At 67.1% G+C, this 27,859-nt stretch overlaps 9 protein-coding genes across 9 annotated transcripts; 4 read left to right on the top strand and 5 right to left on the bottom strand.

Moving 5' to 3' along the window:
* Positions 1 to 2,361, top strand: EMIHUDRAFT_217649 (hypothetical protein; the record flags this gene model as incomplete). The annotated part of the gene is made up of 2 exons (XM_005760479.1): positions 1 to 107; positions 1,464 to 2,361. 2 exons carry the CDS (start codon positions 1 to 3, stop codon positions 2,359 to 2,361), a joined length of 1,005 nt encoding a protein of 334 aa, XP_005760536.1.
* Positions 2,362 to 3,677: 1,316 nt separating this feature from the next.
* On the top strand, positions 3,678 to 5,701 carry EMIHUDRAFT_217648 (putative ubiquinone biosynthesis protein; the record flags this gene model as incomplete). Its single annotated transcript, XM_005760478.1, has 4 exons — positions 3,678 to 4,611; positions 4,741 to 4,931; positions 5,001 to 5,338; positions 5,428 to 5,701. 4 exons carry the CDS (start codon positions 3,678 to 3,680, stop codon positions 5,699 to 5,701), a joined length of 1,737 nt encoding a protein of 578 aa, XP_005760535.1.
* Positions 5,702 to 7,017: 1,316 nt separating this feature from the next.
* EMIHUDRAFT_42298 (tubulin tyrosine ligase) lies at positions 7,018 to 8,527 on the bottom strand (the record flags this gene model as incomplete). The annotated part of the gene is made up of 8 exons (XM_005760477.1): positions 7,018 to 7,107; positions 7,174 to 7,279; positions 7,368 to 7,438; positions 7,501 to 7,799; positions 7,938 to 8,015; positions 8,082 to 8,166; position 8,209; positions 8,244 to 8,527. Coding segments are annotated over 8 exons (1,014 nt in total), but the record flags the coding sequence as incomplete, so codon positions are not given.
* A 1,636-nt stretch (positions 8,528 to 10,163) lies between these two features.
* On the bottom strand, positions 10,164 to 12,354 carry EMIHUDRAFT_217646 (hypothetical protein; the record flags this gene model as incomplete). The annotated part of the gene is made up of 5 exons (XM_005760476.1): positions 10,164 to 10,531; positions 10,887 to 11,023; positions 11,114 to 11,665; positions 11,831 to 12,020; positions 12,180 to 12,354. 5 exons carry the CDS (start codon positions 12,352 to 12,354, stop codon positions 10,164 to 10,166), a joined length of 1,422 nt encoding a protein of 473 aa, XP_005760533.1.
* Positions 12,355 to 13,018: 664 nt separating this feature from the next.
* EMIHUDRAFT_217645 (hypothetical protein) lies at positions 13,019 to 14,365 on the bottom strand (the record flags this gene model as incomplete). Its single annotated transcript, XM_005760475.1, has 1 exon — positions 13,019 to 14,365. One exon carries the CDS (start codon positions 14,363 to 14,365, stop codon positions 13,019 to 13,021), a length of 1,347 nt encoding a protein of 448 aa, XP_005760532.1.
* Positions 14,366 to 14,698: 333 nt separating this feature from the next.
* Positions 14,699 to 20,001, top strand: EMIHUDRAFT_106145 (hypothetical protein; the record flags this gene model as incomplete). Its single annotated transcript, XM_005760474.1, has 6 exons — positions 14,699 to 15,268; positions 15,335 to 15,518; positions 15,586 to 15,878; positions 17,167 to 18,054; positions 18,290 to 18,644; positions 19,271 to 20,001. The coding sequence occupies 6 exons, from the start codon at positions 14,699 to 14,701 to the stop codon at positions 19,999 to 20,001; spliced, it is 3,021 nt and encodes a 1,006-aa protein (XP_005760531.1).
* Positions 20,002 to 20,292: 291 nt separating this feature from the next.
* EMIHUDRAFT_106144 (hypothetical protein) lies at positions 20,293 to 23,128 on the bottom strand (the record flags this gene model as incomplete). The annotated part of the gene is made up of 3 exons (XM_005760473.1): positions 20,293 to 20,498; positions 20,652 to 21,188; positions 21,247 to 23,128. 3 exons carry the CDS (start codon positions 23,126 to 23,128, stop codon positions 20,293 to 20,295), a joined length of 2,625 nt encoding a protein of 874 aa, XP_005760530.1.
* A 468-nt stretch (positions 23,129 to 23,596) lies between these two features.
* EMIHUDRAFT_358943 (hypothetical protein) lies at positions 23,597 to 24,625 on the bottom strand. The gene has a single exon (XM_005760472.1). It carries the CDS (start codon positions 24,618 to 24,620, stop codon positions 23,646 to 23,648), a length of 975 nt encoding a protein of 324 aa, XP_005760529.1. The 5' UTR covers positions 24,621 to 24,625; the 3' UTR covers positions 23,597 to 23,645.
* A 1,001-nt stretch (positions 24,626 to 25,626) lies between these two features.
* Positions 25,627 to 26,625, top strand: EMIHUDRAFT_43620 (hypothetical protein; the record flags this gene model as incomplete). Its single annotated transcript, XM_005760471.1, has 3 exons — positions 25,627 to 26,042; positions 26,114 to 26,326; positions 26,478 to 26,625. Coding segments are annotated over 3 exons (777 nt in total), but the record flags the coding sequence as incomplete, so codon positions are not given.
* Positions 26,626 to 27,859: the final 1,234 nt, after the last annotated feature.

Below are 27,859 nucleotides of genomic sequence, written 5' to 3'. Positions count from 1 at the left end.
ATGCCCTTCTGGCGCTCGCGTGACGACGGCAGCGACAGTGCGAGCACCACGAGCCGCGGCAGCGCATCGCTCAAGCCCGCGGGCCCGCCTCCACCAGGGGAGCACTCGTGCACAGACTGCGCCTGCCTGTTCCTCTTTGCGTTGGCAATGTCGGCCCATGCGCTCGTGGGGGGCGCCGCCTTTGCTCTGGGCGACCCTTCAGCCGTCTTCTACGGGACGGACCACTCTGGTCGGCGCTGTGGCTCGCACCGACTGGAACACCTGCCCTTCACCTTCTTCCCCCACCTCAGCCAGGACCTGGCTGCCCGTGGCGCGGCCACGCCCTTCTCGCACCGCCTGTACGGCGTGTGTGTCGCCTCCTGCCCCGCGCGGGGCGACGTCGTGCTCGAAGCCGGCTCGGAGAACGCCACGGGATCCGACAACGCCACGGGTCTGGTCCGCTGGACCGCGGCGCTCGGCACCGTCCCCGTGCTCCACCGCTGCCTCCCGGTGGCCGAGGAGCACCGGAGCGTCCTCGTCGCGTGCGAGCAGCCTTCGTGCAGCGAGGTGGGCGAGTCGTGCCTGGAGGTGGCGGGCTACGAGGATCGCGGGCTCTGGGCGCAGGACACGGCGGCGCGGCGCATGCGCTGCGAGCGCGCACTCACCATCACGCACTCTGAGGTGGCCTCGTTGCCGGACGGCGAGGCCTTTGCGGCGCAACTGACCCGTGGCCTCGGAGCGGCATCGCGCGCGCTGGACTCGGTGGTGGCGGCCCGGGGCGAGGTGATTACGTGCGGGCTTGTGCTCCCCGTGCTTCTCGGGCTCCTGTGGCTCGTCTTCCTCCGCCTCGCCGCCCGCTGCACGGTGCACCTCCTCCTCTGCGGCGTCGGCCTGTCGCTGCTCGCAGCAGCGGCAATGTGCGCGCTCAAAGGGGGTCTCGTGCCCGCGGACGTGGCGGAGGGGCTGGTCTACACAGACGAACACGGACAAGCGATGAGCGGGGCTGAACGCGACGTCGGCTTTCAGTGGGCGGCGGCGACGCTGTTTCTCCTCTTTGCAGTCTACGCCGCCGCATACGCCGCTCTCTGCCGAAGAATCTCAATCACCGTCGGAGTCGTCAAGGGCGCGACGGCGGTGATCAGCGAGTCGCCCCAGCTCCTTCTGTTTTCCTTCGTCATGCTCCTCGTGTCCCTCGCCACCCTCCTCTACAGCGTCGTCGTCCCGATCTTTTTGCTTACTGCACGGCCGACTCCGGCCGAGGTTGGCCTCGTCGCCAACGGGTGGCTCGCCGACGGCTCGAGTGAGGTCGGCGACACCGTCGCGGCACTCCTCTCGCCACTGCCACCCGACAGGCTGCGCACATTTCTTCTCGTCTACCACGTGGCGGCGTCCTTTTGGGCCGCGCAGTTTGTCGGCGCGTTTGGCTGGACGGCGACGAGCGGCGCCGTCTCGCACTGGTTCTTCTTCCGCGGCACGCGGGAGAGGCAGAGGTGGCCGCTCACGGCCTCGCTGTGGCGGGCCCTGCGCTTCCACGCGGGCTCCATCGCGTACGGCGCCTTCTTGCTCGCCGTGACGCAGCTCTTGCGTCGGGGCCTCCAGTGGCTGGAGCGCCAGTCGGCGGGCGGCGGCACGGGCGTCACCATGCGCTGCTTGCGGTGCTACACTCGCTGCCTCGGCCGGTGCATGAGCTACATCAACTCCTTCGCCTACATCTTCGTCGCGCTCGACGGCGACGCCTTCTGCTCCGCCTGCCGCGAGACGTTCCTCCTCACCGCGCGCTACCCGGCGCAAGCCGTCATCAACGTTACCGTGCAGTCGCTGCTCTTTGGCGTCCAGTCGGTGGGGATACCGCTCGCCTGCGGGGTCGTCTCGTACGCCCTCATCAGCAGCGGCGTGTGGCCCACCTGGGTTGACGCGGCGGGCAGGTGGTTGGAGGAAGCGGCGAGCGGCTCGCCCCTGACGGGCCCGGCTGCCGACGGCGCCGGGGTGGCGCAGCTTGCGGAGGGAGGGGGAGGGGGGTTGAGCGCGCAGCCGCTGCTTCGCTGGATGCAGGACCAGCCCGGGGTGGAGCCGCTGCTGCCGAGCCTGGCCGTGGCGGCGTTGGCGCTCTTCGTCGGACGCGCCCTCGCCAGCGTGTACGAGTGCACTGTGTCGACCATCTTTGTCTGCGCGATGAGGGACGCGGAGGCGTACGGCGGGGCGCACGTGACAAGCGCGCTGCGGGCGAGCCTCAAGCTCGAAGGCAAGGGAGGGACGCGCAACTCGGCGGCGCTGGCGCGGGCCAAGAGCGCCAACAGCCGAGGCCTGGTCGTGCGAGGAAAGGGGGCGGAGGCCGACGTGGAGGCTGCTGCCGGCAGGGGATACTTGAGATTGTGGGAGTAGCTTGTTTGTGTTGCAACAAAGAAGAAGGCGCACGCTGGGCCGCTGGGGTCATTGGCCATTGCACCCCATTTCATTTCGGCTGGGTTTTTTCTCGTTGTATGTGGCTCTTACGTAGGTACATTCCCGTAGGAGGACTCTCGGCTGACAGGGTTTGCGATGAGGATTTGGGGGGGGGGGGGGTCTTTTTGTTTTCAGAAGAAAGAAAGAAAGAAAACAGACAACCCAAGGGAGGGATGGGAGGACGGCACGCCGCCACCACACAGGGATTTTAAGGAGAGGGGTGTGATGCGCTAGCCGTCGCCCACCCTTGGGCGTCTGCCTCTTCCTATCTCTCGTCGCAGCCTCTCGCCGCTTCTCGCTGCAACCTTCATGCCACCTCGCGGTCGTCCCACTCTCTTCGTTCTCTCTCTTGTCGCTTCTTCCTCTGTCGCGTCGCTCTTCTCTGCCTCGTTCTGCGACGGCGCCGCCGCCTGCCGATCCCTTGCTCTCGCTTCTTCTCTCGCCTTTCGTCGCAGCTCTGCCCTCCTCGCGGCATATTTTGACCCTCGAAAAAAAGAAAGAAAACAGAGAACCCAAGGGAGGGATGGGAGAACGGCACGCCGCCACCACACAGGGATTTTAAAGGAGGAGTGTGGTGCTAGCCGTCCTACCACTTCCTATCTCTCTTCGCAGTTTCTCACCAATTCTCGTAGCGACCTTCATGCCACCTCTCGTTCTTCCCTCGAGTTGTCCCTCGCAAATTTCTTTTTCTGTGTGTCTCTGCGGGCTTTGAAGGGGCCCTTTGTTCGCGGAGTCGAGAGAGCGACGCCGCGCCTCCAAAGCCAAAGCCTCCAAAGTGTGCGTCAAAACAAGTTTGGTATTGCACATCTCCCTCTTAACCCACCTGTAACATCACATAAAGGTATTGCTAAAAATCTCTCTCTCTCTCTCTCCAACCGCGAGTTTAAATACTAAAAAGTGTGAGCAGCCAATCTGGTCGTCGGGCGCGACTTGTGCACGTCGCAGAGGCTGAAGCGGCGCGCGCGCGCGCGGCGCTGCGGCTGCTCGCAGCGAGCGGCCGCGCGACGCGGGAGCACGGCCCGCCAAAAAGAAAGAAAGAAAACAGACAAACGAGGGATGGGACGAGGACAGGGTCCCCACCTGCACGAGCAGGATTTTGGAACGATCAGGGGAGAAGCGGGATCCAGAATTTTCTTTTTTCGTTTGCATCGGCCATGATCCTCGCTCTGGCCCTTCAACCCTCGAGCAGCGCTCTCTCCTCACCCCCATCCGGCCGCATTGGGCCGCACAGCGCACGCCGCGCGAGCGCACAGTGCATGGCCGCCGGAAGCGTCGGTGTGCAGCCCGAGCCGCTGCCGCTCGGAGATGAGGCTCCGCTGACGCCTGCTGCGCGCGTCAAGCGCGCGCTCACCTTCTGGGGACGCGTACTGCCCATCCTCGGGGCGTACAAGGTTGTGGAGGTCGCCGCCAATCTGCCTGCGCCACTCCGGCTCGCTGTCGGCCTGTCCGGCGTGAGGATACCCGAGACCGAAACAGAGAGCGGCGAGGTGTACGAGGAGCTGCACGAGTGGGGCTCGCAGCGGCTCGAGTCGACGATTCAGGAGCTCAAGGGCTTCTATGTAAAGACCGGGCAGGTCATCTCCACGCGCGTCGACCTCTTTCCGGAGCAGTACACGAGCCGACTCGCTAGCCTGCAAGACTCGCTCGATCCGATGCCTGCAGCGGTGGTGAGAGAGGTCATCGAGCGGGAGCTGCTGCAGGGCGAGCCGATCTCCTCCCTCTTCGCCTCCTTCGACGACGAGCCGCTCGGCGCCGCCTCGATCGCGCAGGTGCACGGCGCGACGCTGCTCGACGGGCGCAGAGTCGCAGTCAAGGTCCAACGCCCAAACTGCGAGCCGAAGCTCAAGGGCGACATCTCGAACCTGAAGCGGTTCGCAAAGGCGCTGGGCAAGGCCCTGCCCGTGGACTACTACACCGTCTTCTGCGAGCTCGAGCGCGCCCTCTACGGCGAGCTCGACTTCCTGCAGGAGGCGCAGAGCGCGCTCAAGGTGCACGCGAGCGTCTCGCACACCGCGGGAGGCAAGCCAGCCGAGCCGGCGGTGGCGGTGCCTCTTCCGGTGCCGGGGCTCGCGTCGCGCCGCGTGCTAGTGATGGACTTCATCCCCGGCACGCCGCTCAACAAGATGGCGGCCGTGCTCGAGGAGCGCGGCATCAAGCCCGGCAGCCCGGAGTCGGAGCTCGCAGGCCGAGGTGGAGCCGAGACAGCCGAGATGTAGCCGGCTCGCAAGAGTCGCCAGAGTCAGAGCTCGCAGGCCGATCCTCGCGCTGCGGACTTGTGCCCTTGGCGCGTCCGTGACATGTCCGCGGCACGTCCACCAGGCCGCCGCATCCTCGCGCAGCTGACCGAGGCCTTCGGCCGGATGATGCTCGGCGCTGGCTTCATCCACGGGGACCCGCACCCCGGCAACATCTTCCTGATGGAGGGGGCTCGCGTCGCCCTCATCGACTGCGGGCAGGTCAAGCAGATCTCGACCGATTTCCGGCTCAAGCTCGCGCAGGCTGTCCTCTCGGTGGACGGGTCGCAGCGCGGGCGGCTCTCTCCAGGACACGTCGCTGACATGTCCCGGACATGTCCTCAGGTCGACGAGTGGCAGCAGACGGGCGGCTCGCCCGAGCTTGTGCAGCGCGCGAAGGAGTCGATGGCCGAGTTCGGCGTCACGTTCGTCGACGACGCGCCCGACGAGGCGGCGGCCGCCCTCGCCCTGCTCCTGTTCGGCGACCCAGACGCGCCGATGCCTGGCGGCTTCTCCAACGCGGAGCTCTCGCCCGACTCGCCGATCAAGGCGATCGCCTCCTTCCCGCAGGAGCTCGTCCTCCTCGGCCGCGCGACCATCCTGATCAAGGGCATCGCAAAGCGGCTCGGCGTCCGATGGTCCCTCGCGGCAAAGTGGAAGCCAGCCGCCGAGGCGGCGCTCGAGTGCGCGGCGCCCGCCCCTACGCCTGCCTCCCTGCCTCTACGCCTGCCTCCCTGCCGCTCCCCCCCTCACCGCGACCCGGCCGCCGTAGGTGCGGAGTCGACGGCTGCACCATGCCCGTCTGGTCCTCCCCTGTCCAGCCGGCGGTCACACCGGCTGCGAGCGCCGCGCGCGCTGCTGGCCGCACGCGCTTCGCAGAGGTGGCCTCCTCGCTCTCGGCCGCTGGGAAGCTCCTTGGCTCGTGGGCGATCGGCCGCTCAGGCGCGGCCGCCCGCTACGTGGTCCCCGAGCCGATCAGGGCGCGGGCGAAGAAGGTCGCTCTTCGAGTCGCCACGCGGGTGGCAAGGGCTAGGGATACAGCATGACCCAATTGCGCTGCCCTTGGGGAGTGATAGAGCGTCTTTGGTTGGTGTTCGTGCACGGTTGTATATGGAGCTCGCTCTCTTTCCCCACTTTTCGCCAGATGAAATCAGCCTCACAAGCGATGGATTAAAAGGGAGAGAGCTGACAGCTGTTCTTTTCCCGCCCCCTTGTGTTGCGCGAGGGTTTTCCTCGCCTGCGGCTTCCCGTGACGAAAACGAACAACGCACCAGGCGACCTGCCTGAGAACGCGAGGTCGAATCGTAGGAGGCACCTGGAGCAAAAATTGAGCCCGCTCAGGTGTGAACAAAAAAATAAGTGGGTCGGGACCAGGTTTCGAACCAGCAGAGGCCTCCCCCACGCGGGGCGGCACTCGGCGAAGAAACACTGGTGAGGAGGACGCCGGCGGGCGACCTATATAGCATACCGGGGGAATTAGACACACAGACACGCACACACCGACGCCCGAAGTGCCAAGAAGGACGTCTTTAGTACGAAACCTCTCAGAAAAGGCCCGCTAATGTGTCGCCGTTATCGGGGCACGCTATCCTGTGCAGTCAGGGCAAGCGGGGGCGGGGCGCAGTCCCATGTCTCCTGTGTACGGGTGGGTTCTGTCCCTAGTCTCGGAGGGGGGCAAAAAGATAAGAATATTCAAAAATTTCCCTCGCCTCCGTTCTTTTTTTTCACGCCGCGGCGCGCGCCACACCGAGAGAGGCGACAGGGGGGGGGCGCGCGGAGCCTGTCAGAGATGTCACGGACACTGTGACGTAGCACATGGTTTTTATGTGGAAAAGGAGAACACGGCGTACGGCTACTGACACGTAAGGGGAGGACACACGCACACACGTACACGTAAATGTACTAACGTGCTGCGGTCTGTGCAGACTGGGTGACTGCCACGAGTGTGCTGCAATATGCACATACACAATTGGTCCGCAGCGGGCCGGCGCCACCAACCCTAGCCTGCTACTGCCCGCCGGCGGTGGGCTTTGTGCAGTCGCTTGAGCTGCCGCTGCCGGTCATCGAAGCAGCCCAGCCGCGTGGTGTAGCAGGCGTTCTGGTCGGGCTTTACGCGCCCACCGTTGTAGATGAGCTGGAAGCCACCTACGAAGGTGGTGAGAGGGCCGAGTCTCGAGACAGTGCCGGAATGATGGGCGCGACGCGGGCAGGCGGCTCGCCAATGGTCTCTTCGACTGCCCCACCAAGCCTGTTTTCCACGTCGATGATTGTGTAGAGATCGTCAAGGAGCCTGTACGCGGCGGCGGCATTGGGTGAGCGAGTTGGCTGCTGAAGACGAGGGCTTCCGTTGGGCCTCGCGCCCAAACTTCAGCTCATAGTCGGTCGGCGTATCAGCGGAGAGGGAAGGCGATGAGTTCACTTCGATGAGCCAAGGCTTGAGCTGGTCGTCCACCTATGCGACGCGTGCCTTCCGTTTGCATGCGAGCGTGGCAGCCGCCAGTTGGGCGGTGCCGCCAACCATAATGTCGTAGCCGTACATCTCGAAGGCATGCTTGTCCTGGATCATCACCTTCTGGACGGCGAGGAGGGAGGCGATAATCATCTCCTGCATCTCGGCAAAGAGCCTAATCGGGAGCGGTGGCGCATCGAGCTGGCCCCAAACGTCGCGTGAGCGCTCTGGCAAATTGCTTGTCTGTCGCCGCTGCGCCAAACTTGCCAATCAAGTACAGCTTGAGCTGGCGCAGCGGCCACTTGCATCCCGCATCAGCGTCGTAGCCGGGCGCCTAATGTGTTGGGCCGGATGGTGTGGCTTGTCGCCCTTGTCGCGGAAGCGCCCACTACGCACCGTCTTTTGAATGGCGACGTTGGTGAGGTGCATGTACGACTCGCCCAGCTTCTTCGCACTGCTCGAGTAGCGGAACCCGGTGAAGCGTGCGAAGCCCGAGCAGTACAGGTAGCATACGAGCGGGTTGAACGAGGTGACCAGTGCGTAGATCCGGAGGTCGAACTTCTTCCCCCCCACCAGCAGCGGGTTCTCGATGTAGCGCTGCACCACGTAAGTCTCCGTCTGCGCCTCGTCGGGCTTCCAGCGGTGGTCCTTGCGCCACTCGTTGATCTGAGAGAGCTTGTTGAAGAGGAATATGCCTACCAAACCTGCTCGGCCGCGGCGCGACGCGGAACGGTGAGATTGAGCTACTCAGAATCGAACAGCGCTCATGGTTAGGCACACATGGATCAAGTTCAGCAAGCGCGAGGGGAAGCTCAACCCGGCAGCCGCCGCACCTTTGCCCTGCGCCTTACCGATCGGCTTCATGATCCAAATCGCATTCGCCTGAGCGCAACATGGGGGCAAGGTAGCGCCTGGACACCCCAAGTTAGCTCGGCTTGTCGCGCCATTGGCGGTTCTCCTCGGCAGCTCTCGCGCACGCGCCTGCTGTTTGAACTCCTCCACAAACGGTCCGTAATCGACCGGGAGCACGTAGGTGGTGGGGAAGAAGTCATACTTTCGTGCCTAAAATAATGCCCGGCGAAGTGGTGGGGTGACCATGTGGACTCTGATCGTCGGAAGCGGGCGGAGGCTGTGCGCACGCCTCGTCATGCCGCTCCTCGCGCATGAGCTGCCGCTGCATGCGACGGAGGTTGCGGTTCATCGCATCCTTCCGCGTCAGCTCGTAGTGGTTGCGAAAGTGGTTGATGCGCTGGTGCTCGTCGAAGTGCATTGCATCCATGTTGTCGCGGATCCAACCGACGTCGACCCATGCGACATCCCAGTCAGTGTCGGACTCGGTCTCGCGCCAGCCGCGGGCTCTAAAGACGTCGTAGATGGTATTACGAAAGGTGGTGCGGAACCGAACTGTGCCCTGCACGCCCCGGCTTCGGTGGTCCGAGCCGGGGCGCGCGGACGATCGGCCGTTTGTCGCCATGAGTTGCGGTTTCTGTTTCAGTCGTCGATCGGCCGCGGGCGTGCGGGTTCAGAGGGGGTGTGGGATTGGGCGGAGGGCACACGGAGCGCGGAGGTGTACGGGTGTGACCGATCGTGCTACAAGAAGAGCTCGCTCGTCAGCGGGATCCGGGATCGGCAGTACCCAGTACGGCTTACCCTGCCTTCCTGGGCCGTCGCCTTCATTCATCGCCTTCACACTCTCAACTCACAACTGTCTTTTTTGTTAAAAAAACTGTTCAGTTTTCAAAGGCAAAAACGCCAGCCTACGCCCTCCCCTCACACTGACACTTCTCCCCTATTCCCGTCTTTAGGTTGCGCGCATCTCCCAGCGAGCTAGGTTCTCCGCTTTTTCTCCCCTAGTCATCTGCCCGCGCCGCGCGCCTCTGTGGGCGTCTAGTGCAGCCACTGACAGAACTGTTCCAAAGGAGTGGTCAACGTCTCGCCTGAAGTCGGGTGGGCTCGCGCACTGCTTAGCCCTAGGGGAGGGGTGTGTGTGAGGTGTCGGAATGGTAAGGTTTCAGGCCGCCAAGGTGTGGGGGATTTGGGGGATGAGTCAGGAGCCAGCAGCCTTCCTGCTGGACCTGAGTTCACAGCTCCTCCGCCCGACGGGGTGGTCCCTTGGATTCGGGCCCCGCTCCCTTTTCCTGCGCCTGGTCTGTCCCTGTCAAGTGTGTGTTGCGAGATGCAGAGCTGGTTAGGCTGGAGCGCGGGCGGTGCGGTGGCAGGCGAGGGCAGCGCGGTAGGCGAGAGGCGGCCGCGGGGCTTCGAGTGGCGCGATAGGAGGGTAGGCTGGCTGTGGAGGGGCGCCGCGTGGCCTCGGCAAATGAGTAGTGCTTTATGAGCGGCCAGTTTTGTGCGTATTGCAAATCGAGCCTGCGGCGTGGCCTAGTTGGTGCAGCGTTCGGGTCGGGGACGTTTTGGTCATTGGTTCGAGCCCAGCTGGTGCAGTTCGTAGTCGCGCAGCGACGCGGGCGCGCGGGTGCGCGGCAGCCTCGGCAACCGAGGCGACAGTGGCGAGCAGTGGCGAGCAGTGGCGAGCAGGGGTCAGAGCAGTGCGGCGCGCCGAATTTTTTCGATGGGCTCGGTCAGTGGGCGTGTCAGGAGGCGGCCGGCCGGGAGAAACTCGGCAGTAAAACTCCCGCGCCGGCCCAGGAGGTGGGAGTGTCACGGAGGCGGCCATTGGCGCGCGCTCCTTGTCTACGTGGGTCCGAGTTTTTCCCTGTCTTTTTTGTTTGTGATTTGACACTTCGCCACGGCTTTTAGTGTATGTATAGTCCTATCCATAGTCGTATTTTGCGCTGCGCGCGCTTGTCCGGTGGTGCGTGCCCTGGAGGCTGGAGGCCCTGCCCCTGTGGGGGACTCTTTCCCCACAAATGCTCTCATCCTCTCGTCTCCGGACTCCGCGTCCGGTCTCTGACTCTGTCCTCTGATATTATTGATCCGTGCGGTGTTGACACACTTCACACAACAAACTCACTGCTCTGGCACACATACACACAGCGAACTTGAATGATGTGTATTGCTCATGCGTCATGGACTTGGCGCCCCAAAAGGCGCGCGAGTAGTCACTCGTCAGAGTGCGGCGCTCCGCGTGGCAGTCGCACAGTGCGGAGCGCGCCGCGGAAGATGTCACGGAGGTCAGTAAACTCGAGCAGGCCCTGAGAGGTCAGGTCGAGGAGGAGCAGCAGCCACTGAGGAGCGGGGTTGAGCCGCCCGCGGGGCGCGCCGAAGAGTTGCTGGCCGCGGCTGCAGTGGCTGCGCGTCTCAGCTTCGAGCTCCTCCTCTCCGAGGGAGTAGGAGTCCGCGTCACAGAGGTGGTCGACCAGCAGCCGCGCGACAGTCTCGCCGTGCGCCGGCCCGAACCCGGTGAAGCACTCCGCCGCGCTGGCGAGGACCGGGCAGCGAGGCGCGATGAGGTGGCGGTACCACCGTCCTCTAGGCGGGAGGGGCAACTCGCGCGACGGCGAAGACCAGGCCGCCCCCGCGAGTCCCGCCCTCTCCGCCACGCCGCCGCCCGCCTCCTCGGCCGCCGCTTCGAGCTCCGCAGCTCCGCCTCCGCCTCCGCCTCCGCCTCTCTCGGCCTGCGAGCCTGGCTGCGGTGGTCGCCCCCGCCTCTCGCTCGCTCGCTCGATGTGCAGCGCCTCGAGGCCTGCAGTGTGCGCAGCAAAAGGGGGCGTTGGGCGCGGGAGGAGATGGGTCGGGGGGGGGGGGGGGCACGGGCGGGCGCGTCTCGTCGCCTGTCGTGTGGCCGGTCGCGAAGATGACGAGGTCGGCACGCACCTCGACACCGCCCGAGAAGTGGATCCCGCCTTCGGAGAAAGAGAGCGGCTCGCCCACCACGAGCCTCGTGCTGCGCAGCAAGGAGAGCTCCGCCTCCGACAGCACCCCCACGCGGAAGGCGCCCCAATCATCCGCCCACCTCGCCCTCTCGCCGACACCGCGTGTCGCCGCCCCCGCGGCTGCCGCGGCCGGGCTGGAGGGGCTGCAGGGAGTGCACGCCAGGCCGGTGGCCCACCAGACGAGCCCGCTCAGCCGCGGGGCGAAGGGCGCTGCGGCGGCGGCGACTCCGTTGGCGAGGTGCAGCGCCGCGCCGCTGGCGGAGGCGTCGGCGAGCGCCTCGAGGCGGAGGAAGGTGTACGGGCGGCGGACCGCCCACGTGAGGGAGGAGGCGTGCCCGTTCCTGCGGAGCGCGAGGACGAGGTCGCACGCTGCCTTGCTCGCGCCAACCACAACCACCCTCTCGAGCCTCGCTGCCGCCTCCTCCAACTCCTCGGGCAGCAGCGCGGACGCGTGTGTGATCCGCCCTTGGAACGCCTCCTGGTACCGCACCGTCTGCTCGTGGGGCGGGCTCGGCCGTCCGTCGAGGGAGGCCCACACCACGCAGTCGAAGGGCCCGTACTCGACCTCCGCACCGAACCGGCCCCCGTCCGTCCGCTGCACACGCAGCGTCGCCTCGCGCCTCGTTGGGTCGTAGTTCAGCGCCCGCACCGCAGAGCGGAAGCGGAAGTGGCCCCACGCCGCTGACCGCCGCGCGAGCGACTCGAGCGACGCGAGCAGCTCCGGCGGCCTCGCGCGCTCGTCGAGGGACGAGCCGCCCTCGCCACCGCCCCTGCCCTCGCCACCACCCCTGCCCTCGCCACCGCCCCTGCCCTCGCCGCCAGCCTCGCCGCCAGGCTTGCTGGCCCTCGCGCCGCCGATCCGGCCGTCGGTGTGGATCGAATTCCACACCGACCGGAGCTCGCCCGTGCCCAAGTGATGCAGCGACGCGCCGCACGCAGAACCGCCCAGCGACGCGGCCTGCTCAAAGGCGGTGATCTGCTGCACGCCACGCCGGCGCAGCGCGCCGACGACGCGGACGCCAGTCCACCCGCCGCCAACCACCGCGACACGGAGGCCCTCTGGCCGTCTGCTCGGCCGCCGCGCTACTCGGCGGCGGCGGGAGCGGCGAAGCGCACCCATGACTAGCGCGCCGCAGCAGCTTGGAACGGCGACAAACACGGCGATCAGCAGGCAGGGGAGAATGAGGAGCGGCAGCAGCAGCAGGCGCGTGGTCGCGCTGCAAGGTGAAGTAGTAGCCGCACCAGCCTCGACATCGGGCGCGCGCTGCAGCTCCTCCCCACGACGGACGAGCTTTCGATAGCCCTCCACGCGGGCGCGGAGCAGCGTGCGGGCCAGGAAGCACCAGCCGACGCCGCAGACCCCTCCGCACAGCACGAGGAAGGGGAGGACGAGCATCAGCACGTCCGGAGCACCCATCGCGGATCGCGCTGCAGCCGGCGGCGGCGGGGTTGGGGGGCGGTGCTTTCGACGATTGACAGCAGCCGTTCACATAAACGCACAACCCCGGGCCCGAAATCGCAGCCGTTCACACAAAAACACAACCCCGGTCCCAAGACGCACAAGCTCAGACAGTCGAGAAAGGGATTGACAGCAACGACAGTCAGAAGCACGTTCACACAAAAACACAACGCCGGACCAAGACGCACAAGCAAGCAGCAGCCGTTCACACAAACGCACAACCCCGAGCCCCGAAATCGCACAGTGACAGTCAGACATGCAACACGGGGACCCAGGGAAGGCGAGCAAAAACCTTATCGCGCGCACTAGACGCCGACTCGGAGGCCGCACCGGTCATGCGCGCAGCCGGAGAGAGGGAGGCGCTCAATCGCCGCCATTCACAGGCCTTGTTATTGAGAAATTTCTGCAGGTGGCGCTGTGCGTTCACACAAATCCACACCTTTCGGTTTTCACAGTATTAACAAGTGTCCCACCATGCAGAGCGCATCTCTCTCTCTGTTGTGCGAGGCGTGTGAACCGCGCGCCATTCGCTCTCACTCGGCAACCCTGTCTGCACGTCTCGCGCGCGCGTGAACAGGGCTCCAGGCTCCAAATGACGTGTGAGTGTTAGAGTTGTTTGGTATTAGACCGCAGAAACCCGCGCCCGCACGCCACCGCTAGCTACGGTCTCCCGCTTGTACCGGTACTCATATTGGTAGCGGCGCTGCCGCAGGGCCAACGGCGGCGCCACGCAGGCGTGCTCGTGGGCAGCCGCGGGCGGGGCACCGGTCGGAATGGCCACAATGTCGGCGGTCATGCCGACGATGTCGTCGCGGAAGGCGTGCTCCATCGCGGAAGGCCTGCCGCTCCAGTTGAACCGGTCCGCAAAGATGCTCTGGTAGCAGCGGGCGTTCGCGGCCCGTTGCCGGCTCCGGTTGGAGGGTATCTCGTCCAGGCGCGCCCAAACGGACGGCGCCTCCTCCCACCTCACCCCGTCAGGCGGCAGAGCGTCCGCAGAGTCGACGCAGAGGCTGCCGGCCTTCCTCGCGTGCGCACACTTGCTGTGCACCTGCCGAACGCGGAAGCGCCGCCGGTCGAGCTCCTCGAGGAGCTCGGTCACGCGCAAGTTCTGCTGGACGGCACCCTGCGCATACACCCGGTTGACCTCCACCTGCAGCGCGCGCACACGGCCCGAGTCGAGCGTGTCTCGAGCCGTGAGGAGCGCCTGCGGCTCGTACCCCTCCACGTCGAGCTTCAGCATGCAGATTGGCCGCGTGCCATACGCGGCCAGCAGCTTGTCGAGGCTCACCGAGGCTGCACTGACGAGGTACGAGCCGCCGGCCTGCCGGTCTCGGGAGTCAGACTTGAGCACGCCAGCGACGCCGTGCATGCCTGTCATGCCCAGCACCTTGCGCCGCTTCTGCCCTCCCGCGACGGCAATCGGGACGCTCACATTGAAGGTGCCGCGCTCGTTGTACACCACCGCGCGCCTCATCGTCACCCTGTGTTGAAGTCCATTCTCGTCAAGGTTCCGCTTTAATATCCGCTGGTAGGAGGGCACCGGATCCACCGCGAGCACGTCGCAGCCGAGACTGGCGGCCAGTAGCGTGTACCAGCCATAGTTGCTGCCGACGTCGACGACGACACCCTTCTCATGCCGGCAGCACTTCCACGTGAGCTCGTGCCACACGCGGGACAGCGTAGGCTCCAGCACGCGAGTGCGGAGCATGCGCACCATGTCGCGGTCCAGTGGGTCGTAGACAAAGGTGAAGTTGAGCGGCCACGCCGGCCGGCTCACGTTGAGCCGCTCCAGCCGCGCATGCTGCTGCCGCTCCGCCGAGCGCATCGGTTGCGTGTTGATTTGTTGGGCATGCTTGCTCGGCTGATTCTTCTGCTCCACCGTCGCCGGCAAAATGCCGCCGCGGGGCGATGTTGTTAGCGCGCCCTTGAAGTCATCGAACGTACGTCCTCGATCTTTGGCCTGACGCATTGGTGTCAAGCACCGCCGTCGCCAATGTCGGACGCACCACAACCGAGGACCGTGATCCTCGTAGCTGCCGCCGATCGCGGGCACTATCAGTGGGCCGGGCCGCTGGCAGAGCGGCTCATCTCCGCCACAGTTCGGTGTGAGCTGTGGACCAATGAGCATGCCGCCAGGTGGGCGCCGGGGCTGAGCGGCTTGCAGGTGCGGCCGATGCTTGGCGACGGGCGCTCTCTCGCCTCTTTTGTCGCTTCGTACAAGTGGGCTGCCAGCGCCGGCGATTCCGACGCCGAAGGTCAAGCGGCTGTGGTGGCTGACGGCTTTGCTGGGCTGGTCGCTGCCATGGAGCGCTTCGGGTGCGCCCTGGACACCGACCCGATGGCGGCCGCAGCGAGCGAGGAGGGCCGTGCCGCTCTGGGCGCCCGAGTGCGTGAGCCGGACGTGGCGGCAGTGGTTTGGGAGTACACGTGGTGCAGATGGGTCGCTGGGGTGTGCCTCGAGGCGGACGTGCCCAGCCTCGGCGTGCGGCCATCCTTTGTCGACGCTTTCCGCAGCCACGGCCACGTGGCAGTAACCTCGTTTGACGGCGAGACGCGAACGCGCGACCGTCCTGAGGATGTGGATGGGCCGATCGCGGATCTCGAGACGGCCGCGGGTGCGCTCGAGGCTGGCTTTATGCTGGCGGCGCCCTTGCGCCGGGGGATCGCCCTTTCGCCGGCGTGGCGCACAACGCGGCGCCTCTTCGGCGCCTTCCTGCCCAGAGATGCGGGGGGGGGACCGGGTCGCTTCGACACCGAGCTCAAGGCGTGGCTGGATGGCGCTGTGCAGCCGCCCGAGCAGCGGCCCACCACGCTCATCTCGCTCGGATCGCAGAGCGCGCTGCACAGCCTCTCCGCGTCGGCAGAGGCGCGCGTGCGCCAGCCCCTCTCCACCGACCCGTCCACCCCACACACCCGGGCGGGCTCTCGCCGCCGCCAGGTCGACCTGCTGCTGGCGTGCCTCGCGGCGTCGCCGCGCGTGCTCGTCGCCACGGCCTCGGATCTCGCAGACGACGGGGCGTTGGCCACCGCACTCGCAGACGGCCGCCTGCGCGTCGCCCAGTGGCTGCCGCAGTGGGAGGCTCTCGCTCACGACAACGTTCGAGCCTTTGTGTCGCACGCCGGTGCGCCCTCGGGATCCGTGGCGGCTCCGCCCCGTTCGCAGATGCTCACGCCGCGACGCCGCGTCAGGAGCAAACTCGGTGCACGAGGCTCTCGCGCTGGGCGTGCCCATCGTTCCGTTCCCATTCTTTGACGACCAGCACTACATCGCGGTGCGGCTCGAGGAGCTCTACGGCTATGCCGCCGCGGCAAGTGCGGCTGGCGGGTGCTTCACGCCCGTTCGCAAGGCAGCGCTCCGCGACCGGCGGACGGCGCAAATAGAGGCGGCGGTGCGGCTAGCCCTCGCCGTGCCTGCAAGCCTTCTCGAGGAGCTGCGCCAAGAGGTTGTTGATGAGGACGGCGCCGAAGCCGCGGCACGGGTGGTGAGAGCTAAGATGCGGCCGTGAGGGCAGCTGTTTTGCGCTCGTGCTCTACATGTAGTACGGTTTCCTCTGTCAGTGAGGGCGTGCCGCTCCGCCTCAATGGGCGGAATAACGAATATGGTGGGTGTGCGCGCCCGCGCAGCCTTGCCCTTGGAGCACGACTTGGAGTGCGGTAGCAGCACTCGGAGCATCACTCCTCTTTCCCACCCTTCTGTGTTGTAGAAGAAAGAAAGAAAAAACCGGCCCGAGGGGGAGCGGGGAGGGCGTGCGAGCCCCACCAGCTCACGAGCTCAGGGTGTGGGCGAAGGGGGCGCGCGTTCGTTCTCTAGGTGAAACGTCTGACGAAGGGGAAGACCCGAATCCCCACGACGGGGTAGACCGGTGGGAGGAGAACACGGGCTCTAGACCATGACTGGGAGAGAGTGTGAAAGGAGGGATAGGCAAAAGAAAGAAAGAAAACAGACAACCCAAGGGAGGGATGGGAGGACGGCACGCCGCCACCACACAGGGATTTTAAGGAGAGGAGTGTGGTGCTAGCCGTCGCCCACCCTCGGGCGTCTACCACTTCCTATCTCTCTTCGCAGTTTCTCACCAATTCTCGCAGCGACCTTCATGCCACCTCTCGTTCTTCCCACTCTCGTCCTCGTTCTCTCTCCTGCTGTTTCATCCTCTGACTCATCGCTCTCCTCGGCCTCGTTCTGAGACGCCGCTGCCGTCTGCCTTGCTCTCGCTGCTTCTCTCGCCCCTCTGCGTAACTCCGCCCTCCTCGCGGCATAATTTGGCCCCTCGAGTTTATCGAGCTCCCCTCGCGCAAGGACCACATTTCTGACTCCCACTCCGATCATTTGCCTCCAAGTCATGTCGTTGGACGTTGCTCAGGTCCACTCTCGTTTCGAGCACTTGAACCTCAACGGTCGGTGTTGGCACTGGGGTTCCCTTCGGGTATATCGTGACAGCTGATGGCGGGATTACCACTGGTGTTTCGTCCTCCTCGGAGTCGTCTTCCCCGGCTTCCTCTCGTTCGGCTCTACGTTCATTCACGTTCATCGTGGCTCACCCTCCATGCCGTGAACAGGCGCCCTATCCATCCTATGTTCTTCTCGCTCCTCTGCCCGTGCCTTGGTCTTGTCGTTGTTTCGCACCCATGTCGGACAGGCATGCGTGGCGGGCGACCAGCACGATTTCTTGCCTCGCGCGAGCGAACGCCACCCGCTCGCCGCGAGATTTGTATATGCTTCCGCTCGTCCTCGCGCTTGGCTTTTGCCCAACGCCCTCGCTACGCTGCCAGGCACGGTTGCCTCGCCTTCGACACGCCTCCGCGCGGCTGGCGGGCGAGCCCGGCACGGACGGGGCGGCAGGCGAGGACGCAGAGAGCCCAGGGCTGCGGCTCGAGCAGTCGAGGCTGGCCGCGATCGAGGCCTACTCGTGGTCCGTCTCGCGACTGAGCACGTCGCAGGATGGTGTGCGCGACGCCTACGCCTGGTCGATTGCGGTCGCGTCCAACGCATCCGCGGCAGTCGGCCGTGCCGTCGTTGGGCTGCGCGTCTCGCAGTTCCCGGCGCTGCTGCCAAAATGGCTCACGTCGAGGGCGACGCGAGAGGCCGCCGCGCCGCTCGCGCCTCCGGACGACGGAGATGCCGCGCCGCGCCGCTACATCGAGACTCTCGTCGGTGCAAACGATCGGCTGTACGCGGGCATGCTGCTGTTTGTCTCTTGCCTCGAGATGATGGGGCCGCTCGCACTCCTCCTCGTCGCGCGAGCGGTCACCGCCCGCCGGGTGGCCGCCCTGCCCGGCGTGCGCCGCGCCGCGCTCTCGCTCTGGGTGTGCGGCGAAGCCGCCTTCTACGTCGCCTGCCTCGCGGTGGCGATGCGCGAGAACCTGCGCCTCGGCGGCTCAGCCTGCCCTCCGCCTTTCGCAGCGGTGAAGACGCGCGAGTGGCGACGGGGCATCTGGCGACGCATCCTCCGCGACCCGTCCCAGTCGCCGCGCGACTTCGTCGAGGGGTGGATGTTCCGGCGGTCCGAGCTCGCCGACGCCTCTCCCGCGGAGCTGCTGCTCAAGGCGGGCCGCGCGTCGGAGGGCGGTGCGTCGGAGGGCGGCGCCGCAGGGGAGGCGGGTGGCGGGTCAGGGCCGGGGCCGGGCTCGGGCCGTCCGCGACTCGAGCCATACGGAGTCGTGTGGGAGGACCTGTCCCGCGCCGACCTGGAGAGCTGGCTCTGCCGCTCGCTCTTCGGCAAGCAGAGGCCGCGACTCCTCTCGTCCGACGAGGCGAGACACGCCATCGACAAGAGACACCTCCCAGACGCCTCCTAGACACCTCCTAGACACCTCCTCTGACGACGGCGGGCTCCGCGGAGCTCGGGCTTGGCTGCGGTGTAGGGCGGCGCTTCACGCCCGCGCGTGTCCGCAGGCGGACGAGCTGAGAGAGTACGTCGATGAGCTGATAGCGGCGGTGGCGGAGGCGGAGCGCGGCGCGGTGGGCAGCGCGCTCGACCGGGGCAAGGCTGCGGCCGGCTCTGCGGTCGACCTTGGCAAGGGCGTGGCGGGCAAGGCGGCGAGCGCCGTCGACCGAGCGATCAAGGAGGCGCCCGCTGTGGCGTCGGTCGTCGAGACGACGCGCAGCATCGGGCGCGGCGTGGCGGGGTCGGCGCTCGACGTCGGGAAGGGCGTTGCGGGGCGGGTGGGCGAGGCGGTGGGCGAGGCGGTGGGCGAGGCTCCGCCTGTCGGCCGCCTCTTCCGGGCGACGAAGCGCCTCGCCGCCTCGGGTCTGTCGCGCACCCTCGAGGTGTCGAGGGGCCTCTCTGGCCCCCTCGGCGCAGCCGGGTCGGCCGAGGGGGCGGAGCAGGGCCTGAGCGGCGGCTCCAGGGCTGACGCGGCGGCCGGCCAAGCCACACTCGCGGCGCCGGTGGCGCCGCCGCCCGCCCCGGCATCCGCCGCCCGGCGATTGCTGCGTCCGTTCGTGTACGTGGCCGCGTCTCCGTCCCGCTGGCTCGGCTCCGCGTCGGCTCGGCTCGGCTCCGCGGCGAGGGCGTGGCGCGCGTCTCGCCAGCTGCGCGTCTCTTCCATGTGCGCGCCGATGGACCCGCTGCGGTGGCGGCACCGGCCGCTCCTCTTTTACTTTGTCACGCTCCTCGTGGCGCACGGGCTCACGCCGCTGCGGATGCGCCGCCACGGCTTCGTGCGGCGCAGGGAGGGCGCCCTCTCGTACTGGCACAGGCGAGGGGCGCGCGTCGAGAAGGGCCCCGCCTCGGCCGCCCCCTCCGCCCTCAGCGCCTCGGCGCCCGACGCGCTCGTCTTCATCCACGGCATCGGCTTCGGCGTCGCCCCGTACGTCCGGCGAACAACAGTGGAGGAAGACCTTTCCTAGACCTTTCCTGGGACCTTCCTATAGGCGTCGCCCCGTACGTCCGGCGCGTCTCGCGGATGGGCGAGGCCGACGCCGCGCTCGGCGAGGACGAGGCGGACATCCTGATGGTCGAGCTGCCCGCCGCGAGCCAGCGGCCCTTCTCGCGCTCGCCTCCCGCGCCCGCCGACTTTGGAGCCACCGTCGAGCGCGCGCTCGACTCGCTCGGCCTCGCGCGCGCCGTGGTGGTAGGCCACTCCCTCGGCTCCGCCTACGCGACTTACGTGGCGCACCACGACGCGCGCGAGAACGAGGGTGGCGCGCGGCGCGTCGGCGGGGTGGTGCTCATCGACCCGATCGCCGTCAACTTGCACCACTCGCGCACGACGCGCGAGGTCATCTTCACGCGCCTCGACTCGGCGCAGGCCTCCTTCGAGGACTTCCTCTTCAAGAAGGAGCTGTGGACGGCGGCGCTGGTGGCGCGCCAGCTGCCGTGGTACGAGGCCTCCTTCTGGCTCGACGACTGCGAGGCGCAGACGCCGGCGCTCATCGCCGTCGGCACTCTGGACACAATCATCAACCCGCGCGCAGCGAGCGACGGCTTCGGGTCGTGGAGGGCGCGGCGACGAGGCGTGCGCGTGCTCTCGATGGAGGGCATGGGCCACGGCGAGTGGCTGGTGAATGACGCCGCCGCCGACAGCCTCGTCGCAGCCGTCCACGCTTTGCGGCTCGAGGCGGCCACCGTCGCTGCTGCGGACGGGTTTCAGCTGACGTGGTGAGCTGAGACTCGACACAGCGGGCGTCCGACACGACCAAGAAATAGTCAAACAGGGAGATAGCTCGTAGGGGGGGCATACTCTAGGGTGTGGGGACATGTTCTTGGGAGACGCTAGTAGGGTGTGAGTCGAAGTTTTAGTACATACTAGCGTCTCCAGGACAGTCCCAGAGAGGTTCTTGGGACATCTCACAGCTGAGTGCGCGCAAAGTGTTGCCCACAGATCCCCCGCGGCGGGCGGCGCGGAGAGCTCCGCGACACCCGACACAAACACGCCAGTCGCGCGGCGCATTCTCTATGTCTGGCGGCGCAGACGGTCGCGAGCACGAAGGGCCCGGCGCAAGGCCTTTGGAGGAGGTGGGAACGCCTCGCGCCGCAACTGTCGATGCCAGGCCTTGATTTTCACCTCCTCTGCGCGGAAGACTGCGGCAAGGTCGTCGCCCGGCGGGCTTGCAGTCGCTGCCGGTGGCAAGTGCGGCGCGGCTCGCGCCCTCAGACCGCCTCGAGGAAAGGCAGGCGAAGTCGGCGGCTGTTCTACTGGCGACGCTTTTGAAAGCAGTTCCCGTGATGGCTGCGGAGCTAGTGGCGGAGGCGAAGGCGTGGGTGGTCGGGGCGGTGGCAGGGGGTGCGGCTCCGCTGGCCCCGCGGGAGGACACGAAGCGGAGCTCTCCTGCGAGGTTGACTCTTGCGTCGTCGACTCCTGCGTCGTCGACTCCTGAGAGCTCTGCGCCACCGGCGCAAGCTCCGCCGGAGCAGGCTCTCTCGCGGCGGCTTGCCGCTTCGAGAAGAGCGAGCCGTCGATACGGCAGCGGCGCTTGGTGGGGGGCGGCGGCGCGCACACTCGCTCGACTGCCTCCCGCACCTGCGCCTCGGAGGGCGGCGCCCTCGCCGCGCGGCCAGCCGCGTCGTATTCGGCGGCCGAGAGGACCGAGGAGAGGGGATCGGAGGGGCGGACGCAGCGGATGCGCGGGAAGCGGAGCTCGAGTCGAAAGTTGGCGGGCGGGCCCCGCGAGGGGACAAAGTCAGAGCCGAGGAGCTCGGTGGGGATGGCGTCGGCGGGCGAGCGGAGCACGAAGTGCGGTCGGTCGGCCTCGCCGCGCGGCAAACCGCTCAGCCACTCTGGCGCCGAGCCGCGGGGCAGCGGGGCCATGCGCGGCGGAGAGATGCCCGGCTCGCCGAGAAGCGCCGCTCCTACGGCCAGGAGGGCACACGTCGCCAGACGAGACGGGCGAGCTCCTTACCGAGCGACCCCCGGCGCCGAGCAGCTTCGTCTCGAGGCTGTCGAGGCCGCACTCCGACCAAAAGAGAAAGACGAAGCGCGGAGCGGCGCCCGATACCCGCACCTCGGTCGGGTTGAGCACCGCGCCGAAGCCGTAGGCGCCGAGCCGGCCCGAGCGGTCGTTGGCGCCCCACCGCGCCGCCACCAGCGCCGCTGTGATGGTGTCGCCGAGCCCGTCTACTCGGTCGTGCTTGAGCTTCCCCCAGCAGCCGCGCTGATTGGGAGTGTAGGGTGAGAGCGCCGCCTTGAGCACGAGCCCCTCCTCGCGCGCCTCCCGTGCCGCCGCCCAGAGCTCTCCCAGGCGCGGCACGTCGGCAGCACGCACCAGCTCTGACGGCGCCACGTGCACAAAGCCGTCCAGCGGCGTGACGGCAGCGGAGAGGCGCTCGAGGCGCTCCACGAGCGGCGCGCGGCGGCTGACGAGGTCGTCGCCGTTTAGCTCGAGCGCGTCGAACCTAAGCGGCGGCGGGGGCGGCGCGGTCAGAGCGGCTGTCCTCGAGGCGGCTCCGTCGCGAGTTCGCCCGCGCCAGACGACGCAGAGGTGGCGCGAGCCGTCGCAGCCCGCCTTCCCGCCCGGCCGGAGGTGCTGCACCGTCCCGAACGCCTCCACCCGCCGCACCCTCTCGTTGAAGACGAGGATCTCGCCGTCGAGGATCGCCGAGCGGACCGCCGGCTTGCGGCCCGCCGCCTCTGCGCCCCGCCACGCCGCGAGCAGGTGCTGGCTAGCGCCCGCCGGCGGAGCGGCATCGGCGCCGAGGGAGAGGCGCAGCGCGTCGACGGCGAGCGCCCTCCGGCCGGTCGAGTCGCGCCCGCCGCGGCTGAAGATGCGGACGGCGCGTCCTCCCGGCGCCGCCGGGTCCTGCCAGACGTGGAGCTGGATGCGCTCGCCGTCGTACTTTGTCTGCACGACCAGCTCGCCCGCCCCTCCGTCTCCGAGAAGCTCCTTCCGCATGCGCGAGAGGCTCGTGACCGGGTGGCTGAGGGCGACGTGCACGTACGAGCCGTGGGACAGCCCTCGCAGGAGCGGCCACTCTGCCGCGACGCAGCTCGGCCCGCAGGCGCCACCGAGGGACTGCGCGTCCAGCATCGCACGGGCCAGCTCCGCACGCCCGCACGCCTCGCCCAAGTCGCCGCGCCGCAGCCAGTAGGAGTAGAAGCCAGGTCGGCCGGGTCCTTGGTGCGGCAGGAAGCCGTCCATCAGGCTGCGAGGCCACTCGACCCGCACGTCGGCGCAGGGCGAGCGGATCTGCAGGTCGCGCAGCAGCAGCCGCGTGAGCCACTTTGCCTCGACCGGCGAGCAGCGCGAGAGCAGCCCGTGCAGCACGGCCGCGTGCGGACCGCTCCTAGCTCCGCGCCCGGCGTGGAACTCGGGCGCGCCGGCGGCGAGGACATCCATCGCCGCGTCGACCTCTCGGATCGCGAGCGGCCTGCCGGCCACGCCGCCAGCCCGCGCCGGCGCACGAAGCGCCACGACGGACTCGACCACTGCGGACAAGTTGCCGGCCGTCGCGTGCATCGCGTCCCCGCCGCCGGAGCGGGCCGGGTCGAGCCAGCCCTGGAGCCGCCTCCCGCACGCGCTGTCGGTCGCGATGCCCAACGCGGTCGCCGTCAGCGCGGCGAGCCGCTCCTCCTTGACGTAGAAAGCGCGGTCCGTCTCGGCGACGAGCAGCACGCGGAAGAGTGGCAAGGTGCTGGCCCGCCGCTCGGCGGAGGCGTCGAACCAGCGGCTTACGCAGCGCGTGCGTGCCTGCGCGCCGGAGATGCCTTCGAGGCGGTCCAGCAGGCGCGCCACCTCAAAGAAGCCGACGTCTTGAGCCGCCGGGTTGGCGGAGCGGTTCTCCTTGTCCAGCATATCGCTCGGCAGAGACTGCGGCGGTGCTCGGCAGAGACTGTGGCAGACTGTGGGGGTTGTGTATCCAGCGTTGAAGTCCACGCGATAAAAAGAAAAATGATTCGTGTCTGGTGTCTATTATAGTTCCGAGTAGAGGGGGCGGTCTGCTGCTAGGGGAAACCTGGAGCGCGGAGCTAACCCTCGGAGAAACGTGTTTACTTTAAGGCCCTTTCCCTGCGAACGCGCAAGGGCTAGGGCTCTCTAGCCCGCAACCCGATACCGATCATCCGGCCCGCTGGGTGCGCTTCTTAGCTCCCCGGCCCTGGATGTGAGGTTACCGACTCGCGACTGCACTCCAAGATAGTGCTCCAAACATGAGAATATAAGGGGAAAGAAATGCGCGGCGGAGTGTGCTTATAAAGCTCGGCCCTCTGGATGTGAGGTTACCAACCGCATCCAAGTTCTCCAAGCGCACTCCACAAGGTGCCGGCTCTATTTATTCACTTAAACATTCATTCCACAACAGGTCGCGCCGGCGCTACTCCGCCGCCTCGTGCCGCAGCCGCAGGCAGAGGGAAGGCACCTCCTCGCCAGTCCTGCGGGCCAGCTCCTCGAGCCCGATGCCGTACAGCCGCCTCGCCCGGCCCTCCCCCAGCGCGCGCTGCTCCTCGGCCGTCAGCGCCTGCCGGGCGAGCAGGCTGCAGCGCACCGCCGCGCACCCAAAGGCCTCGCCGTCCCACCACTCCGGCGCCGCCGCCGCGCGCGGCACCCGGACCGCGTGCCTCAGCGCGCCCCACTCGCCGGCGACGATGTCGCCCGACCGCAGCCGGATCGTCTGCGGCACCGCGCCGTCGCCGCGCGGCAGGCACTCGAAGACGGCCTCTGCGCCGAGCGAGACGCCGAGCCCCCAGGAGAGGTCGGCGTCGGTGTGCGGCAGCAGCGAGCCTCCCGCCGCGTAGACCTGCACGAGCAGCGAGTCGACTCGGACGCCGGCGGCCGCGGCGCCGGGCGCGAGGGCGTGCAGCAGCTCCTCGCTCCACCGGAGCAGGCGCGTCGGCCTCTCGCCGCAGCTCGACAGCCGCGAGAAGGGGTGGCACCACGAGAGCATCTCCCGCGGCCGGTTGCCGAGCCCGCCGCCCGCGGCGAGCAGCGGCCCGCCCGCCCGCGTCCTGCTGAGCCGGGTCATCTCCCGGCAGAGCCACCGCGCCTCGGCGGGCTCAAGCGCCGAGCGAAGCAGCGCGCCGCCCATCGGCAGCGGCTCGGCGGGACCCGCCCTCGCGAGCAGCCGGCCGACGTCCCACGGGAAGGCGCAGCCGGGCGGCTGCGTGCGGCTGCTCCTCCACCGCGCGGCGCAGCGGTGCCGCGACCGGCGCGTGCACTGCGGCGCGGCGCACTGCGACGGCGCAGCAGGCGGAGGCGCAGGAGCAGAGGCGGTCGACCCAGGCCGCCGAGGCGAGGCGGGCAGCCGGGGCTCGTCCTCCTCCTCGACCTCGACGATCGGCAGGGCTCGCATCGCGGTGGGGTGGCGAGCGGGTGGCGGGAAGCGAGCAGGGGCGGAGAAGCGAGCGGGGCGAGCGAGCGGGGCGAGCGATTCCGCGGTTTTCTTTTCCCCCTCTTGTTACGTATTGAGAGAGGTGGACAGCTGACAAGGTTTGCGAGGAAGATTTCTTCCTTTTATACAAAAGAACGCGGTGGGGTGCGGTCTTTTTTTTTCAACATCGGGAAGAAGAAGAGGAATCTCTCTCTCTCTCTCTCTCTCTCTCTCTCTCTCTCTCTCTCTCTCTCTCTCTCTCTCTCTCTCTCTCTCTCTCTCTCTCTCTCTCTCTCTCTCTCTCTCTCTCTCTCTCTCTCTCTCTCTCTCTCTCCCTCTCTCTCTCTCTCTCTCTCTCTCTCTCTCTCTCTCTCCTCGGAAGAGGAGAAGGTGGACCACTGTTGACAAGGTGGCGGTGCCGGTGGCGCCGGGGCGGCGGTGAGGGGGGTGGCGAGGGCGGCGGCGGCGAGGGCGGCGGCGGCGAGGGTGGTGATTATGGCGAGGGCGGCGGCGGCGAGGGTGGCGCCGGCGGCAAGGGCGGCGGCGGCAAGGGTGGTGATGGTGGCGTTGCGCCCCGCGGCGCATGAACATCAAGCCCAAGGTTGGGAGGCCATTAGTTCGTGTGGCTCGACTCCAGAACTCCCCGTCGTCGTCACCAAAGCGAAGAAATTCCCGCGGCGGCTGAATCTTCACAGCTCCTGTCGCGACTAATCGAAGCCTGTGACCGAGCTCCCCCTCCGACGCTGACCGACGCTGCGACACCAGCAACTCCCGCCATCGACGCCGCACATCGACTCCGGGCTGCATGTCGCGAGGCGGCATGAGACGCACCTTCTCCGGCCTCACCTTGGCCGACCAGGTCGCCAATGCCATGTCCAAGCTCGACATGGTCGGCGAGGAGCAGCCGAATGCGCTGGAGGAGGCCTCCAAGACGATTGCGGAGGAGTGCAACGCGGCGTGGCGCGACTCGGAGGAGCAGCCGCGGCCGCACGAGCTGCGAAAGGACCGGATCGTCGGCGAGGGCGGCTACTCGTGCGTTTACAAGGTGACGGACGTGCGGACCAAACGCGTGTTTGCGCTGAAGCAGCTGCGGAAGGGCTTCGTGGCGGCGCTCAACCTGGCGGAGCGGGTGCTGCTCGAGAAGGTTGCGCACGACGAGCTGCGCCACCCCTTCATCTGCCGCCTCTTCACCACCTTCCAGGACGCCGACTGCCTCTACTTTGTGCTCGAGCTGGCCGAGGGAGGCGACCTGTTCGACATCATCGAGCGGCAGGGGGGCTCGCTGCCCGAGCCGTGGGCGAGGCACTACCTGGGCGCGGTCTCGCTCGGCATCCAGCACATGCACTGCCAGGGCTTCGTCTACCGCGACCTCAAGCCCGAGAACGTGCTGATTGACGCAAAGGGGTTCGCGCGGGGGTCGCAGACCTGGGCCACGCAGAGCTAACCCTGACGCCTAACCCTGACCCTGACGCTAGGTACGCGCGGATCGCAGACCTCGGCTACGCAAAGCGCATCTACCAGACGCGCACGTACTCGACGCTCGGGACGGACACGTACACGCCGCCCGAGCTGGTTCGGGGCCACGGCCGCACCAAGGCGGCCGACTGGTGGGGCTGCGGCGTCCTCCTGCACGAGATGGTTGTCGGCGAGCCGCCCTTCACCGGCGCGAGACTCGCGCGGCCGCTCCAGTCCGAGAGGGCCACGGCCGACCCGAGAGCGCTCCGCGACGGTAGGCGCCGACTCGCGCGAGGTGCTCAAGTCGGTGCAGCGGTACGCGGAGGGCAAGGCCGAGACGCACGGCGCGCTGCACCAGAAGCTGCGCGGCGACGGCCGCACGAGCCGTCCGGCGGCGGACCTGATCGCGGGGCTGCTGCACTGGGAGGAGACTGCTCGCATCGGCACCGAGTCTTTCCGCGCCGTCCAGGAGCACGAGTGGTTCGCGGGCTTCGACTGGGTCGCGCTACTCAGGCGCGAGCTGCCGCCGCCGTACGCGCCGCCGCGCGACCACCAGCTGCCCGACGTGTCGGAGCGGGTCGACCCCTCCGTCACCCTCGACCGCCCCTTCGACCGAGAGCGCTGGCAGCCCATCTTCGACCAGTTTGGGCCGCTCGGGCACACACACAACTGAGCTCGCCCTCCCCTCACCACGCCTCGCCCGGCTCCAGCCTCTCTGCGCGCCATCGGGTGGCCGTTTGGAGGCGTGAAGCCGCGCGGAGGTGCGTGTGGCAGAAACGGTGTGGCCGAGTCTCTGCTATCTCTGCTGTGGTGGCCTCTCGCTGGCATAGCGCCGGCGGCAGGCTCCGCCTCCCGGTCTTATACACACACTCATGCGTCTGCAGCTGCCCCTCGCCGCGCGCGCTCATGGTCTCTCTCTATCGCTCTCGCTCTCTTTCTCTCTCTCTCTCTGTTATATACCCCCGTTGTGCTTGGATAATAATAAGAAACGAGAGCGACGGTTGGCCGGCCGGGCAAGACTTGCGCAAAGTTGGACGGTGACCAAGTTGGAGCAACGCGCAACGGCTACGTCATACAACGAGGCGGACAAGGCGCGCATCGCGGTTTCTACCACGACGCGATCTTTGTCAAGCGCAACAACTTCAACCTGCTGCTCCACGAGACGTTCGGCGGCGGCTTCTCGCCCACCGCCGTTCTCAAGCTGCGCCGCCTCGCGCGCAAAGCCGCGCGCGGCAGCGTCGACCGCACGGCCTACTCTCGCCCGAGTGCTCGCTTTCTTTTATGTCCCACCATGCAGAGCGCATCTCTCTCTGTTGTGCGAGGCGTGAACCGCGCCATTCGCTCTCACCTGGCAACCCTGTCTGCACGTCTCGCGCGCGCGTGAACAGGGCTCCAGGCCCCCCAAATGACGTGTGAGTGTTAGAGTTGTTTGGAGCAAAGAAAAAGAAAGAAAAACCACCAAAGGGAGGGATGGGAGGACGGCACGCCGCCACCACCACACTGGTGCTAGCCGTCGCCCACCCTAACCCTTGCTTGGTTGTTTGTTGTGTTTGTTTTGTGGTGTTTGTTTGTTTGTTTGTTTTGTCGTCTGCCTCTTTCTATCTAAGTTGGAAAGAAAGACAGAAAGAAACCAGACAGGCCAAGGGAGGGATGGTCTATCTAATAAATAAATAAATAAAACGGGCACGCCAAACGAGGTGTGGGAGAAGGACAGGTCTATCTAAGTTGGAGTACTTCGGCGTCGTTTTCTTATTTCTCAACCGAGT

The sequence above is a fragment of the Emiliania huxleyi genome (assembly GCF_000372725.1).
Source record: "Emiliania huxleyi CCMP1516 unplaced genomic scaffold EMIHUscaffold_75, whole genome shotgun sequence".
In the NCBI taxonomy this organism is placed as follows: Eukaryota; Haptophyta; order Isochrysidales; family Noelaerhabdaceae; genus Emiliania; species Emiliania huxleyi.
This window is presented reverse-complemented; position numbering and strand designations above follow the sequence as displayed.

What these genes read in the sequence shown, in the direction of transcription:
- EMIHUDRAFT_358943 (XM_005760472.1), bottom strand. Translation starts at nt 24,620, where the DNA reads ATGCGAGCCCTGCCGATCGTCGAGGTCGAGGAGGAGGACGAGCCCCGG.